We start from the raw sequence: 17448 nt of genomic DNA, 5'->3' as shown, positions 1-17448 counted from the left end.
CACGAATTATCCCTTTAACCCTTTGTGCGGTCTTAACATTCTGTTTAAAATAATAAAAAAATAAAAATAAAAATAAAAATGCCCCGCCCTACCAAAGCCCCAAAATAAAGCAACTTAATTGAATTTTAAATCCAAAATCTATTTTGTATGATGAAACCACCTGTTATTTATCTATTCAACTCAATTCAATACATTTTTATCATATATTTTTTGTTACACAATACAAAAAAACAATCACCAGTTTTCAGGATAACAATTTTTTTTTTTAACCTCAAACCAACTGTCAGTTGGACCAACAGTTTTCTTGTTTTCTCAGTTTTCTTTTACATAATAAAGGTTTATTATTGCTATTATATAAATGTGAAGTAATTACTTCTGAATTAATTATATTGAAAGGGAAAAAAACTTTTTTCTGGTGTTTAAATGTTTTCATAATTCACGGGTCAAAAATGACCCATAAGACAATCTTTGTACCCTAGTGGTGTACAGCCCACACTGGAAAAAATCAAAGTCTTACCAAGTATATTTGTCTCATTTCTAGTCAAAATATCTCATTACACTTAATATAAGACACAACTGCCTAACAAGCACCATTTCAGCCAGATATAGGGACTTGTTTGAAGACAATACATCTGGAATATCTTGTTAAGTGAAAAAGTCTTGAAAACAAATTGTTTTGAGTCACATATCATATGAAACAAGCTTTTTTTTTTTTACATTTGAAGAGGTTTTTAAGCTAATTTCAAGATCACTTTTAACTCAAAAGTCCTAAATATCACATTTTATTTCAAGAAATCTTGACAAGCCGATTTTTCCTAGTTTCATTGGCAGATTCTTTTGCTTATTTCCAGCAAAAACGTCTTTTATTTGTTGTTTTTTTACTTATTTTTGGAGGGGCATTTTTTTCAGTCCACCTGGAAACATAAACAAAAATTATTATATAAATGTGAAGTAATTACTTCTGAATTAATTATATTGAAAGGGGAAAAAAACAGTGAACTTTTTTCTGGTGTTTAAATGTTTTCATAATTCACGGGTTCAAAAATGACCCATAAGACAATCTTTGTGCCCTGGTGGTGTACAGCCCACATGGAAACATAAACAAAAATAAAGTGTGACTTTTTCTAATGATGATTACTTTGGGCGTGGAGTATGCAGATCTACTATCCTCGCTCACTTAAATGCGCACGGGTGGCATTCATCGTTTACACACTTTTTAACAAAGTTAAGGACGGAAAAAGTGAGAAATTTAGAATAAAAATAGGAAAACGTTCCTGCATGAGGCCCATTGTATAAAACACACACCAAGATAAAAAGCAGAGCAGAATCACAGCCAGAGGCGCACCTTGTCAACAGGCAACTGCTTGGAGCCCCGAGCCACTAGGGGGCCCCGAGAGCTGAGGTGCATCCAATCAAATATTGTCTCGTTACTTTATAAACGGTCTCAAACAGTGGCGAACGTTCGTGGTGAGCATGTTTTCTTTGAGCAGTTCAATTTAAATGATTTAGTCAAAGATTGTCTAGTTAACATGCCGTTCTATAATTCCATAATTGCATTGTTGACTTCGTCAAACTCACGTAGAGTTCCACTGTAGGCTATGTTCGCGGAGAACTAGCCCCTCAGAGGGTTTGCCATTGTTGGCAACGTTCGCCGGAAATTCAAGGCTAGTGGAAAATAAAAACCATACTTATGAAACCGATATCATGAACAGCTTTACTTGTCACAAAGAATCTTTAAATGAACACAATTATTATTGGATGGCCAGCTATGCCCGGTGGATAAATAGCAACAGGCGAATATCAAGTGCCAACGTAGACAACGTAGTCTTTTTTAGTTATTTATTTATTCTTTACATGTATATTTTAAAAATAACAATGTTTTTCATGTTTGGAATAAAAAGAGGTTTTATTTCGTACATTTTTCGTTGGTGTCAGATGTTTTAGTGACGAACACTGGTCGGTAGGGCCCCCTAGGATTTTTTTGCTTGGGGCCCCCACAGACTCTGGAATCGCCACTGATCACAGCGGCTGGGAGCAAACTTCCACTCGATTTCATTTCTGCTCTTTGAACGAAGCCATGAAGAAATCGCGCTCGTTCTGCATCTGCTGGCGGAAGATGGCGTCGGCCCTCCTGATCTGCTCGGGGGTCTTCAGGTGCTTGTCCAGCAGCTTCCTGTAGTGGTCCTCGGGGTGCCCCACCATGTTGTTCTTCTTCCAGGTGAAGTAGGCGTTGAACTCCCTTTCCTTGAGGTTTTGGGCGAGCCACAGCCAGAGCCTGGCGCAGGGAAGGAGGGCCACGGCGAAGAAGATGGGCTCCTGCTCGTTCATGGCGGCCTCGTAGTCCGACAGGTACTTCTCCATGACGGGGATCGCTTTGATCTCCGACACGCCCTGTGGGGGTAACGGGTGGATATGTTACAGATCCTGGATATGAATCAATAAATCAGTTCAGCAGAATATTTAGAAGAAACCGGTTAAGTTCGTGTTCAGTGTACAGATCAATAATTCTGACTTTCCTTCAATGTTTAACTCAAACTTCCTCGTCTTTACGAGCAGTAATGACTATTGTTGACTGAATGAAAGTGACGGTTTCTCACGCTCAGGTTGAACTGCTTCAGCGTTTCCACGGCGTACTCCTTGTAGCTCTTGTATCTGTCTTGCATGAACTGCTGGATGTCATCGGGGAGTGTCCCTCTCTGGCACATCTCCTGCAGCATCTCCGTCACCTTCACCAGGTAGTTGAAGTCCTGGATCATGAAGCAGGTGTAGTCATCGGCCTGCAGGTCTCCGGCCTGCATGTGCTGAACAAACGGCGCCCTGAGCGTCTGCTCGGCCACGTCCTTATTCTTGTTCCACAGCGAGTCGTAGACGTCCATGCCGCAGATGTGTCTGAGAGAGTAATAGGGACACTCGTTGACATTCATGGCACAAAGATTCCTGAGAGAGTAGGGACGCCGTGCACGCTTTAAATAAAAGCCCAGATTGAGTTTATGGGAAATGCTTATCAAAGAAGCTGCGTAAATAAACAGCAGTAACCTCATTGGAAAAAATCTAAGTCTCATTGAGTATCTCATTACACTTAATATAAGACACAACTGCCTAACAAGTTCTATTTCAGCCAGATATAGGGACTTTTTTTAATACAATACATCTGGAATAACTTGTTAAATGAAAAAGTCTTGAAAACAAATTGTTTTGAGTCATATTTCACATGAAACAAGCTTTTTTTGACATTTGAAGAGGTTTTTAAGCTAATTTCAAGATCACTTTTATCTCAAAAGTCCTAAATATCACATCTTATTTCAAGAAATCTTGACAAGCCGATTTTCACTAGTTCCATTGGCAGATTTTTTGCTTATCTCAAGCAAAAACGTCTTTTATTTGTTGTTTTTTTTTACTTATTTTTGGAGGGGCATTTTTTTCAGTGCTGGACACTGTGTGCAGAGGTACAACACCCGGGTTCATTCTTTTATTCCACTCAACACGAGCAGGGCGACACACATTCAGCTTCACATCATGTAAGATCGGCTCTTTTTACTTCTGCTGATCAAGTGTGAAGCCCTAAAAGTTCTCTTAAAACATAACTGGGAACAAAGCCCGGCTGTCCAAAAAAAAAAAGAACAAAAATGACCAATTCAGCTCACATTTCCATCTTCTCTAGATGTTTAACCAACATTTTCTGCTCCCTGACAGTAATATCTGGAACAGCGCCGATTCTGTAAATGTTTAACCGGTTCACCATGTTTGCTTCCTTTTTTTTTTTCCAGACGGATTTACTGTAAAACACGGAGAATTCCCTCTCTGATCGTAAAGGTCGATCAATCCTGGAGATCAGCTGTCTGATAGCGTTGCCATAGAGATGTCACCAAACATTTAAAGTCATTTAATCTTTTCTCTGACAGCAGTGACGCCGGTTCAAGCTCTGACCTGAGAGGAGCTCCTGCATCTGCAGGAATCCTCCCGAACCTGCGGTCCCACAATCAGCCCCTCAGACCCCCAACGATCCCCCGGTCTGTTCTCTCTGAACCAGATGGGGTTCAGGGGCCGTATTTGTACCTTTTGTTTATCACTGGAAGGTTTTATTATTTGTGTTACGGGTAACCAAGGCACACCATAAACGTGACCCATTTTCCTCAACCCTCACGCAGCCACGGAGACATTATTTAGTTTTTAACACAAAAGTTTATTTATAATTCAGGTACGAAATGGGCGAGTTAACTCGTTATTATCGCGTTAACTCGTTAATTATTTAACGCCGATAAATATTTTATCGCACATTAACGCCGGTTTATTTATTTATTTAAAAAAATGGATACATTAAATTTTTTAAAAATAGAGAGACAGGAAGCAGGGGGCAGAAAGGGGGAACAACACGCAGCACAGGGCCGTCCGATGTGGGACTCGAAACGGGGCCAGCTGCAGCGAGGACTATAGCCTCTGTACATGGGGCGCCTGCTCAACCCACTACGCCACGGACCCCCCCTGCTTTATTATTAGGGACCGAGCAGTGAAACTGCAAGGACCCTATTGTATCTGTAAGGTCCAGTCGACGACATGAAAGAATCTAAACTTTATATTTTTGGGAGTCGCGCATTGACTCTGTAGCGCCCCCTACAATGCTTAAAAATGGTGCCCGCAATGGGGTTAGTTTCGCGTAGGACAATGAAATTCGGTACACTCATTCATCATGCCCAGACGCAAAAAAAAGTCTCTTGCCGCCATGGTCCCACGTACACAGGAAGGCGGCCATTTTGGATGGAAAGTGCGTTTTCGTGCCATTTTTGACCGATTCCACGCCTTGCTTAAGATCGAACTTGTCCTACAGATTTAATGCCACAGACTTCAAACTTGGCCAGGTTACTCTTAAGACATGGGGGGGATAAGATCATGGAGAAACTTTTTCAAAACTTAAAGGGCGTGGCCGTGGCAACGCCTCAAAGTTTGATGACTTGCCATCACTCGCCATAAAAAATTAAGTCGCTTATAACTCCCACATACATTATCCAGTCTGTCTCAAATTTCATACGGTAAAGGCTGGACCCAGCCTGAACGCGCACATATAAAATAGTGATATCCACACACAGCGCCACCTGCTGGTGGTTGGAAACGTCTTTTTTTTTCCACACCTCGCATTTAATCGAACTCCTCCTACATATTTAATGCAAAAACCTTGAAACTTGGCCAGGTTACTCTTAAGACATGGGGGTGTAAAATCATGTAGAAACTTTTTCAAACCTCAAAGGGCGTGGCCGTGGCGACGCCTCAAATTTATGACTCGCCATGAAAAATTAAGTCGCTTATAACTTCCACATACATTATCCAATCTGTCCCAAACTTCATACGGTGATATCTGTACCCAGCTTGAATGCGCACATATAAAATAGTGATAAACACCTACAGCGCCACCTGCTGGTGGTCGCAAACGTCTTTTTTTCCCACACCTCGCATTTGATCAAACTCCTCCTACAGATTTAATGCTACAAGCTTCAAACTTGGCCAGGTTACTCTTAAGACATGGGGGGAAAGAGTCATGGAGAAACTTTTCCAAACTCTGAACGGTGTGGGCGTGGCCAGGTGGTGAAAATCCTGTGATGGCGTCTGTGGTTTGAAAGCCTTATCATCATCGCAAAGTCATGAAACTTGGCACACACGTCCACCCTGACGACCTCGTACGTATGTAAAGGGTATCGTGTATGGACGGAGCAAAATGGCTCAGTGGCGCCCCCTAGAAATTTTCAAAAACGCCTTCGCATTGGGGTTATTATGTGCTCGTACGTACGCAGAGGCTATTGTGCATGTGGGCAGAGCTGCGCGACTACGGCGTCCAGCGCATGCCCAACGTGCGCACCTCCAACGTACGCACACCTCGGTCCCGCTCACAGCTGCTTGCAGCTTTCTAGTTTATTTTATTATTGTAAAAGTCTGCTGCTCACAGGCTTTTATTTTGTAAAAGTCTGTTGCTCACAGGATCTTATTTTGTAAAAGTCTGCTGCTCACAGGCTTTTATTTTGTAAAAGTCTATTGCTCACAGGCTTTTATTTTGTAAAAGTCTGCTGCTCACAGGCTTTTATTTTGTAAAAGTCTATTGCTCACAGGCTTTTATTTTGTAAAAGTTTGCTGCTCACAGGCTTTTATTTTGTAAAAGTCTGCTGCTCACAGGCTTTTATTTTGTAAAAGTCTGCTGCTCACAGGCTTTTATTTTGTAAAAGTCTATTGCTCACAGGCTTTTATTTTGTAAAAGTCTGCTGCTCACAGGCTTTTATTTTGTAAAAGTCTGCTGCTCACAGGCTTTTATTTTGTAAAAGTCTGCTGCTCACAGGCTTTTATTTTGTAAAAGTCTATTGCTCACAGGCTTTTATTTTGTAAAAGTCTGCTGCTGTCTGCTGTGGAACAGGAAAAGAAAGTAATCGGCGGATCCACCAAACATGGAGAAGGGTACGGAACTTTTACTCGGAAATTTTCATTTTAAAGTTCTTCCAGACGGCGGAGTCGACAGAACCAAAGTCATCTGTAAACACTGCCAAGTTGAATTGTCTTCTCAGCGTAGTAGTTCCAGTCTAAAATATCACTTAAAGGCAAAACACACAACTGATAGCAGCAAGTCATTCAAGGAAACAGACAGTGGAGCGAGGCTTCTACATAAAAACTACAGAAAGATGCTGAGGGTCACCTGACACAGATGTGCATCAGGTGAACCTGTGAGTCAGTAAATATAGTGACTTACCCGACTCCTTCAGAGGGCGAATCTGTCCGACGGCTTCTGTCTGTCTTCTTCTTAAAGGAACAAACTCAGGGAAGGGTTCAGAGGCTCCGCCTCCTGCCGCAGGGCTGCTTATGCACTTGTAAACTTCAGAAATTTAAATTTTCAGTGCGTCTGTGGATGTATCGTAGCATTGAAAATAAAGCCGACTTTGACTTTGAGAGAATCAGGTTGTTGGTCCTGTTTTGACTGAATAAAAGAACTTGAAATACTTTCACTTCCTCTCTCTCTTTCACACAGTCGTTACGAAACTGAAGATTAACAGAAAGAATGACTTCCTCCTCACAAAACTCAACTCAACTCAATTTATATAGCCTTTTAACACAGCCGTGGCTGAAACAAAGTGCTGTACAACACAAAATACAAGGCATAAAACAATATTAAAACAATGAAAACAATAACAGAAACAGAGTCTCATGCTGGGTTAAAAGCCAATTAAAAAGCTGACTGATGTGTCCAAATATTCAGGTGATACAGCAACGCAGCAGCGAGGGCTCTGATAACATTTACATGAAACATGATATGTCGTTAAACCTGCTTTTTGAGGTAACGACATCCTGTTGGCGTTCAAACTGTTTCTCCCTCGTATCGTTTCACTAAACTCGGGTGAAATATCAGATGTGACAATAGGTCGGACTGATTAAAAGGTGGTGTGTCAGTTACTCGATGAGGAAGTTCGTCAACTCAGCTGACCTTCCCGTTCACCCAACATGATACTGTCCTCAGAACATCCCAGAATAAAACCATCTGACCCCTTATCAGGTGGTAAAACTCACAGCAGCACATCACGTATTACACTGGGTCATTATTCATTTAAACATAGAAGCGCTGGGATGGGAAGTCGTTGATATTTAGGCTGAACAGTAGCGGCCCCACAACAGATCCTTGCGGTACCCCCGTGGTGCACGCTGGATCATTTTCAATGCACTCAGAAATAGGGGTACAGTACGAGTCCTTTTTTATCCCCTGAGGTACAATCTATACTAATGTACCCCCTAGGGTTAATTATTGGACCTAAAAGTACATATATGTACCTTTTTTTTCTACATGCTGGGAGCATATATTGGATTGGATTTCTACATGCCTGATGCTCCCAGGAACAGGAAGAAGGAGTTTTACACCTCAGACGCCCTGATATATGCTCCCAGGAACAGGAAGAAGGAGTTTTACACCTCAGACGCCCTGATATATGCTCCTAGGAACAGGAAGAAGGAGTTTTACACCTCGGACGCCCTGATATATGTTCCCAGGAACAGGAAGAAGGAGTTTTACACCTCAGACGCCCTGATATATGCTCCCAGGAACAGGAAGAAGGAGTTTTACACCTCAGACGCCCTGATATATGCTCCCAGGAACAGGAAGAAGGAGTTTTACACCTCAGACGCCCTGATATATGCTCCTAGGAACAGGAAGAAGGAGTTTTACACCTCAGACGCCCTGATATGTTCTCCCAGGAACAGGAAGAAGGAGTTTTACACCTCAGACGCCCCGATATATGCTCCCAGGAACAGGAAGAAGGAGTTTTACACCTCAGACGCCCTGATATGTTCTCCCAGGAACAGGAAGAAGGAGTTTTACACCTCAGACGCCCTGATATGTTCTCCCAGGAACAGGAAGAAGGAGTTTTACACCTCAGACGCCCCGATATATGCTCCCAGGAACAGGAAGAAGGAGTTTTACACCTCAGACGCCCTGATATGTTCTCCCAGGAACAGGAAGAAGGAGTTTTACACCTCAGACGCCCTGATATGTTCTCCCAGGAACAGGAAGAAGGAGTTTTACACCTCAGACGCCCCGATATATGCTCCCAGGAACAGGAAGAAGGAGTTTTACATCTCAGACGCCCTGACATATGCTCCCAGGAACAGGAAGAAGGAGTTTTACACCTCAGACGCCCCGATATATGCTCCCAGGAACAGGAAGAAGGAGTTTTACACCTCAGACGCCCTGATATGTTCTCCCAGGAACAGGAAGAAGGAGTTTTACACCTCAGACGCCCTGATATATGCTCCCAGGAACAGGAAGAAGGAGTTTTACACCTCAGACGCCCTGATATATGCTCCCAGGAACAGGAAGAAGGAGTTTTACACCTCAGACGCCCCGATATATGCTCCCAAGAACAGGAAGAAGGAGTTTACACCTCAGACGCCCTGATATATGCTCCCAGGAACAGGAAGGAGTTTTATACAATATGTCACCTTTAATAAATGTCAGATGTTCTTTCTAAAGGCGGGGAGGAAAAGTTCTGAAAAACATCATCTTCAATTGGACACAAAACCAACAACCAATCCAGCCTCAGAGTTCGTAGAATCGTTCTAACGGGAAGCATCAAAATGCAGCCGAGTTCTGCCTTTAATCTGCAGATTGGGCTCTGATTGATCACATTACAGCCGACCTTGACTGTGGGATTAAAGCAGTAGCCTGCAGGGGCCCTGGTCCTGCCACTGGGATTTGCCAGCGCTTTCTCTAAACTATGTCAACAAACAACCAAACTCAGGTGCATCTATGCTAATCCAATCACTGCTGTTGGCTGGTTCTGACGCGCTGCCAGATGAAGCCGAGGAGCAGGAAGCGTCACGTTAAAGCAGGGGTCAAACATGATTGGGGAAAACCGACGGGCAGGAGCTCAGTTTCACAGTTACACTGTGGCTCTGGAAGCTTCTGAAAGATTATCCTGCCAACCAATGAGCATCCAGCTCTGAGTGGCGTAGTCACAGGCAGCGTTGGACGGATTATGTGACCCGCAGCTGACCTGCAGAACTGTTGGAAAGTCCTGAGCTGCTTCTTCATACGCTGCCGGGCCACATCAAAGCCCCACTTCGATAAATAAACGGACTTTAGCTTTATATTCTCTGAGGTTTTAATGAGCTTGGACAATGTCACAACTAGGGCTGGAAGAGTTAACTCGTTAATTATTTAACGCCGATAAATATTTTATCGCCCATTAATGCAATTTTTTTTTTTGTAAAAGTCTGCTGCTCACAGGCTTTTATTTTGTAAAAGTCTGTTGCTCACAGACTTTTATTTTGTAAAAGTCTGTTACTCACAGGCTTTTATTTTGTAAAAGTCTGTTGCTCACAGGCTTTTATTTTGTAAAAGTCTGTTACTCACAGGCTTTTATTTTGTAAAAGTCTGTCGCTCACAGGCTTTTATTTTGTAAAAGTATGTCGCTCACAGGCTTTTATTTTGTAAAAGTCTGTTGCTCACAGACTTTTATTTTGTAAAAGTCTGCTGCTCACAGGCTTTTATTTTGTAAAAGTCTGTTGCTCACAGGCTTTTATTTTGTAAAAGTCTGTTGCTCACAGGCTTTTATTTTGTAAAAGTCTGTTGCTCACAGGCTTTTATTTTGTAAAAGTCTGTTACAGGCTTTTATTCTGTAAAAGTCTGCTGCTCACAGGCTTTTATTTTGTAAAAGTCTGTTGCTCACAGGCTTTTATTTTGTAAAAGTCTGTTGCTCACAGGCTTTTATTTTGTAAAAGTCTGTTGCTCACAGGCTTTTATTCTGTAAAAGTCTTTTGCTCACAGGCTTTTATTTTGTAAAAGTCTGTTGCTCACAGGCTTTTATTCTGTAAAAGTCTGCTGCTCACAGGCTTTTATTTTGTAAAAGTCTGCTGCTGTCTGCTGTGGAACAGGAAAAGAAAGTAATCGGCGGATCCACCAAACATGGAGAAGGGTACGGAACTTTTACTCGGCCATTTTCATGTTAAAGTTCTTCCAGACGGCGGAGTCGACAGAACCAAAGTCATCTGTAAACTCTGCCAAGTTGAATTGTCTTCTCAGCGTAGTAGTTCCAGTCTAAAATATCACTTAAAGGCAAAACACACAACTGATAGCAGCAAGTCATTCAAGGAAACAGACAGTGGAGCGAGGCTTCTACATAAAAACTACAGAAAGATGCTGATGTTAAAAGTGTGTTTGCACAACAAATGTTATGGCACTTTCATTCATATGGCAGCACATTTCAAATAAAGCTAAATGCTAAAAGCTATACGCTACTTTTGGATTCTGCGTACAAATGCGATTAATCGTGATTAATCAGGGAAATCATGTGATTAATTAGATTAAACATTTTAATCGTTGCCCAGCCCAAACATTCATTTCAGTCCAGAGTTGAACCATTTTTTCTCCAACATCTGGTTTTAATGACGGAGAGTCGGACTGCTACTTAAATTCTAACCCAAAGCATCCCAGAGGTCCTCAGCAGGGTTCAGGTTTGGACTCTGGTCTCCTTTAGTTTTGAGCCTGAAAACATATTCGGGAATCAGCCGACCTCATTACGTTGCAGAACCTCCACCTGGCCGACTGAAGCAACCTCAGGTCATAACTCCACCTCCATGGGTTGGTGCAGTAGAAGCAAAGCATGATGGGAGCTGCACCCAGACTCATCGGTCCACATGACCTTTTTCCATCCAGATTCTTATCTTTACACTTACTATCCTCACTGATTAATACTTTTCTTCTGGTTAAATTTAATCCAAAATGATGATTTTTGGCACACTTTTACCTCCGTGTCCTCCAGGCTGCACCTGGAACACATGCCCCGAGTTTTCAGGGCTGAACTGGGTCAGTTTCTGAAGCTTCTGGAGAAAAGTTTCAGTTGAACAACTTCAAGCTGGCAGAGGATAGCGTGCTGTTCTGGGAAAGATTAGGCCTTCGCTCTGCTTGGATTTGGAGAAGCGGTTCCTCCACCTTTAACCTTTTTGCCCAACAATAACCAGACTTCTGTTCTGAATTAACCTGGTTTAATAAACCATACAGGTTATTAAATCAGGATATATTGATTTAATAACCTGGTTTAATTAACCTGAGGAGCTCCTTTAAAATGTCATTGTGGTCAATTTCCACAAATAAACATTCCTGAAATTTCAAAAAGAGTTTAAAGCAACAAAATAAAAGACAGAGACTACTATGTGTCTTCAGGTGATCACACATTTGATCAGACAAAAACAGCAGGTGGAGTTCCTCAGGGTTTCATTCTGGGACCTCGTTTATTCATCATTTACCTGCTCATACCAACTCAGATTACACAAAGGAACTAAACATGCTCCCATAGCGGTCTTTTAAAAACATTATAAAACATCTGAGACACCCTTAAAATGGCAAAACATCAAGCCGGACCCCTCACCCAAAGAATGATTCCAGGCCCATATCAAACATTCCCATTTTAGGTAAAGTCCTAGAAAAAGCTAAACTAACTCTGAGCACTGAGACTCGTCCTGTTAAAGTCATTAAAAAACATCATATTAAACACAAACAGAGACTACTTTGTGTCTTCAGGTGATCACACATCTGATCAGACAAAAACAGCAGGTGGAGTTCCTCAGGGTTTCATTCTGGGACCTCTTTTATTCATCATTTACCTGCTCCAACTGACTCAGATCACACACTTACAACCTGCAGAACTGAACTAGTTTAAATCTTATTTAACAGACAGATTACTTTGTGTCACGTGGAGTTCCTCAGGGTTTCATTCTGGGGCCTCTTTTATTCATCATTTACCTGCTCCAACCGACTCAGATCACACACTTGAGAACTAAACTGGTTTAAATCTTATTGAACAGATTACTTTGTGTCACGTGGAGTTCCTCAGGGCTTCATTCTGGGGCCTCGTTTATTCATCATTTACCTGCTCAAGCAGACTCAGATTACACAAAGGAACTAAACATGCTCCCATAGCGGTCTTTTAAAAACATTATAAAACATCTGAGACACCCTTAAAACGGCAAAACATCAAGCCGGACCCCTCACCCAAAGAATGATTCCAGGCCGATATCAAACATTCCCATTTTAGGTAATGTCCTAGAAAAAGCTAAACTAACTCTGAGCACTGAGACTCGTCCTGTTAAAGTCATTAAAAAGCATCATATTAAACACAAACAGAGACTATTTTCTGTCTTCAGGTGATCACACATCTGATCAGACAAAAACATCAGGTGGAGTTCCTCAGGGTTTCATTCTGGGGCCTCTTTTATTCATCATTTACCTCAGCATTACACAAAGGAACTAAACATGCTCCCACAGCGGTGGACGACACACAGATCTACATCACCGCATCACCTGGGAGTTATAATCCCTCACAAACACTCATTAAAGGGATAGTTCGCCTCTTTTGACAAGAAGCTGTATGACATCCCATATCAGCAACATCATTTATGAACATCTTCTTACCCCCTGCTGCGTCCTGTGAGCCGAGTTCCAGCCTCGTTTTGGTGTTGATGAAGTTAGTCCGGCTAGTTGGCGGGCGCAGGAACAGAGTATTTCCTGCTGTCTAACAGATGATCCAACTCTTCTTCTTTTAACTCAAACCTGAGGACGCTGCATTTAATTTTAGGATTCGGACTTTAATAACTTTCCCTTCGCTGTATTTTTCTCTCCGTTTTACTTTTGTAATTTATTTGATGCGTTTATGTTCACTGCAAAGCACTTTCATTTGACCTTTTTGGTGTATTGTGCTGTATAAATACATTTAAATTCCTTATTTCCATGAAACAAAAACACCCAGAATCTGTTTAGGATCAGTTTTATTCCAGCTAACAAAACTAAAATCACCTCTAGAAACATAAACCATCATAAATACAAATCTGATAAAGAAGTCATCGTGAAAATAAATAAGAACAAACGGCAAGTTGATGCTCAACGACCTTCAGGTCGTCACAGAAAAGACTCCAGTGTATTTTTGGGGAGATTAAAGCTTCATAAACACCCACAGAAAAACTCATTAACGGCTTAAATATCCAACACGAACCGGCAACTGGAGCCGATCTCTGAGGCAGGACAAAGCCAAACTTCTTTTCTTGGTTTCTGAAGAACTGAAGATGTTTCACCTTTTGGATGAAAGGTGAAACATCTTCAGGAACAAAGGAAACAAGTCCAGGATTCCCCGGATGAGTCAGCACAGACACTGACAGACGTCTTCAATGTTGAGCATAATATGGACGAAGGATGTTCATTTAGAGAGAAATTCCTTTCCGACAGACGGGTCGAAGCCAAATTCTGGACTTTAATCTCCAAAAAAAAAAGGTTACTTTGACAGGATTTTATAAAACACATGTTCCTAAACTCGTGTTCAGTGTTTCTGAGCAGCGTATAAATATTTCAGGTTGGACTAAACATCTGCGAGGACACGAGGAGTCACCTGATCCGGTGTTTCTGCAGCCAGCGGTCCGTTAGTCAGCCCAAAGAGTCGCCGCTGATCTGCAGCTGGAACACGGCGCCCAGCTGAGGACGCCAAACCAAAACCAGAAGAGGTGGTGGGATTAGGGTTAGATTCTTTTCCCTTCTGACACGGAAAGATCAAATGTAGGGAAGGCGAGGGTCCGAGGGTCAGCTGCAGGGGGACGTGGGGCCACCACGGCGAGATGTTCCAGGATTAAACGAATGATTCTTACTTACTTTGTGATTTAAACTTTAATCTGAATTATTGATTTAGATATTTTATATCATAAAATGCTGTAAGATTGAAATAAATAATTAGAAAAAAAAAAAAAAAATTCTGTCCAGTTTGCATGAGGAACAAACGATGGAAAAAGATCTGTAAGAATTTTTCCAATAAAGATGCAAAATAAGTTCATTTAGAGAGAAATTCCTTTTTCCGACAGTCGGGTCGAAGCCAAATTCTGGACTTTAATTTCCAACAAAAAGGTTCTTTTGACAGTATTTTATAAAACACATGTTCCTAAACATATGTTTAAACTAGCGTATAAATATTTCAGGTTGGACTAAACCGCTGTGAGTCACCTGATCCGGTGTGTCTGCAGCCAGCGACCCGCCTCTGTGCGTTTCCCGTCCGTCACCACTTGATGAAGACGAGCACGGCGAGCGCGGCGTAGCCCAGGATGAGGAAGAGCACCTTGAGCAGCCGGTCCCGTTTGTCCTCCAGCTCTCGGGACAGGATCTCGAAGAAGGTGACGAAGAGGAAGGTTCCGGCGGCGAGTCCCTGCAGCAGCAGCGACACCACGGCGCCCGCCAGCGTCTGCGTGGACTCGATGCCCATCCCCACCAGCGTCCCCAGGGGGATCATCAGGCTGACCGTCACGCCCAGCTTGGCGGCGTCCCGCATGCCGAGTGACGCCTTGGCCACGCTCACGCCGAGGGCGACGGCGGCGAGCGTCTCGTGCACGGCCACGCCCAGCAGGAGGCTGCCCAGCTTGGCGGCGTCCTCCTGCAGGCCGAGCGCCAGGCCCTCGAACACCGAGTGCGCCGACAGAGCCAGGACCAGGCTGGCCAGCCTCAGAGGCCCCGCCCCCGCCAGCTCGGCCGGGCTCAGGTGTCCGTGATGGTGTCCGTGCAGCCCGCCGCTGCCCGCAGAGCCGCGCGCCGCGGGGATGAAGGGCGTGTCGTACTCCGAGTCGCTGCCGGCCTCAGAGCCGCCAGCGTTGAAGGTCTCCAGGTCGATGAAGGACGGCTTCTCCTTCCGGAAGGTCAGGATGGTCTGCTCCACGAAGACGGTGAGGAAGAAGCCCACCATCATCATCGTCTCCGCCAGAGGATAGTCGCTGCTGATCTGCAGCCGCTGGAACACGGCGTCCACCTGAGGACGCCAAACCAAAACCAGAAAAGGCGGTGGGATTAGGTTCACATCTCGCAGTGAGAATTTTTCAAATAAAGATGCAGAATAAAATGAACAAATAGTTAATACTTAATATTTTTTATAATTTAATATAAAACAAACAAATAAATTAAATAATTAATATTGTTTTATAATTTAAAATAAAATGAACAAATAAATGAATGAAATACTTAATATTTTTTATAATTTAAAATAAAATAAACAAATGAATGAAATACTTAATGTTTTTTTATAATTTAAAAAAATGAACAAATAAATTAATTGCTTAATATTTTTTATAATTTAAAATAAAATGAACAAATAAATTAAATACTTAATATGTTTTATAATTTAAAATAAAATGAACAAATAAATTAATTACTTAATATAATTTAAAATAAAATGAACAAATAAATTAATTACTTAATATAATTAAAAATAAAATGAACAAATAAATAAAATACTTAATATTTTTTATAATTAAAAAAAAATCCATTTATTTCCTTCTTTATTCATCATATTTTCTGATCCAATAAAATCCAGTGAATATAAAAGAATTATCCGAGCAGTGACAAATATATTGATTATAATCTGCCATTTATAGGTTTACTCATCGATGTATTCATTTAATAAAAGAAAAAGAAAAATTTAATAAAATTTAATTAATTTAATCACTCTGTGACTGAATCTTTTCTTTGCTAAACAGCTTTTTATCTTCAGGTTACAGATTTTTTTAGCGATTAAACCGATTTATTTCTGTATTTCTTCGTCTACATTTGAATCTCCTTTTAATCTTCCTGGTTGGAGTTTCTCTGCGTCTCTTCGGGCCGTTTCTTATGTTTCTGTGTGATGGACCGACCGGCTGCTGCTCGGGTCGGGTGGCGATAAATGCGTTTACCTTGTCTCTGACGGTGGGCAGCAGAGCGTTGAAGCATGTGGCGAGGAACACGCCTCCTCCGAACGAGTTGCACAGAGACAGCGCCCGCCGGTACCTGTGAGCCTTCTCGTAGTCGACCATCAGGAGCCGCACTGGGACCAGAACCCCGGCCAGCATGAGGCCGAACAGCCCCAGCAGGCCCAGCAGCTTGGCCACCAGGATCTGCATCCTGACTACAACCGATGAAGCGTCATCACTGCGTCTACGGGACAGAGTCAAAGGAAATGCGTTTAAACCCAGATACAGATATCTGATTTAGGACCAGAGGTGGGTAGTAACGAGTTACATTTACTTGAGTAAGTTTTTGAAAACATTATACTTCCAGGAGTAGTTTTAAATCTCTATACTTTTTACTTTTCCTTGAGTAGATGTGTGCAGCAGAAACTGTCCTCTTACTCCGCTACATTAGGCTACAATGAGCTGGTTACTTTTCTTCTTACCTCTTTGGTATTCTACGCCTCATTATTTTTATCCCCCCGCGTACGCCTCATTTTAATGTTTTATTCTGACAGAGAGAGAGACTTCCGCCAAAGGCTCTACCACCTGACTGTGTTCCACCAATCAGACGCAGCCGTGCAGTCTGGTCACGTGACCGTACTCGATCTCAGCGGCGGGACGGGTTAGCTTTAGCATTAGCAGTCGTAGCAAACAAAGAAAGAAACAGATGAAAAATGTCAGAACCAACGGTGGGAAATGAAGACGCAGACGAGGCCTCATACTGAAAGCATGTTTACCTTACAAAGAGTGAGAAACAGCAGCTACATTATGTGTCTTCTGTGGCAACCAAAACAAACGCACATTTCAGCAGAAACTCAACATCTAACTTGAGGAAACATGTAGCGCTAAGTTTCCTAAACTCGTTTTTCCCCCATGGATAGGTGAATGTTTGTTTTTTAGGTTACATATGGGTTACATATGTTTTAAACATTTCCTAAGTCTCTTTTATTGTTTTATTAAAGTTCTTGATTTTACCTGGATTATTCTAATTTAAGCTACTTTGTAATTAATTAATTAATTTTAATTTATTTGATCAATTGGATGAACTGTAATTTGCCTAAAGATGATTATTTAGTATTTTTGTCTGTCTGATTGAATGCTTGTGTTAACAAATAAATCACACGTTACTCAACAGTTACTCAGTACTCGAGTAGTTTTTTCACCTTTTTTACTCTTACTCAAGTAATTATTTGGATGAATACTTTT

General features: G+C 41.9%; 2 protein-coding genes across 2 annotated transcripts in view; both read right to left on the bottom strand.

Moving 5' to 3' along the window:
- Window positions 1–1860: 1860 nt before the first annotated feature.
- Window positions 1861–7351, bottom strand: LOC142400853 (uncharacterized). Its single transcript, XM_075486089.1, has 3 exons — window positions 6725–7351; window positions 2598–2889; window positions 1861–2391 (listed from the first exon to the last, which is right to left on the bottom strand). Exons 2-3 carry the CDS (start codon window positions 2874–2876, stop codon window positions 2053–2055), a joined length of 618 nt encoding a protein of 205 aa, XP_075342204.1. The 5' UTR covers window positions 2877–2889; window positions 6725–7351; the 3' UTR covers window positions 1861–2052.
- A 5913-nt stretch (window positions 7352–13264) lies between these two features.
- Window positions 13265–17448, bottom strand: part of LOC142400850 (zinc transporter ZIP3-like) — a 5378-nt gene continuing 1194 nt past the window's right edge. The window contains exons 2-3 of the mRNA XM_075486086.1: window positions 16207–16447; window positions 13265–15290 (exon numbers count right to left, since the gene is read on the bottom strand). Coding sequence (XP_075342201.1) covers window positions 14550–15290; window positions 16207–16413 — 948 coding nt within the window. The 5' untranslated portion in view covers window positions 16414–16447 and the 3' untranslated portion in view covers window positions 13265–14549. The remainder of the gene's footprint in view (window positions 15291–16206; window positions 16448–17448) is intronic.

This window comes from Odontesthes bonariensis, chromosome 15, assembly GCF_027942865.1.
Source record: "Odontesthes bonariensis isolate fOdoBon6 chromosome 15, fOdoBon6.hap1, whole genome shotgun sequence".
NCBI classification, from domain to species: domain Eukaryota; kingdom Metazoa; phylum Chordata; class Actinopteri; order Atheriniformes; family Atherinopsidae; genus Odontesthes; species Odontesthes bonariensis.
The sequence above is the reverse complement of the archived record's forward strand: the minus strand, read 5'-3'. Positions and strand labels throughout refer to the sequence as shown.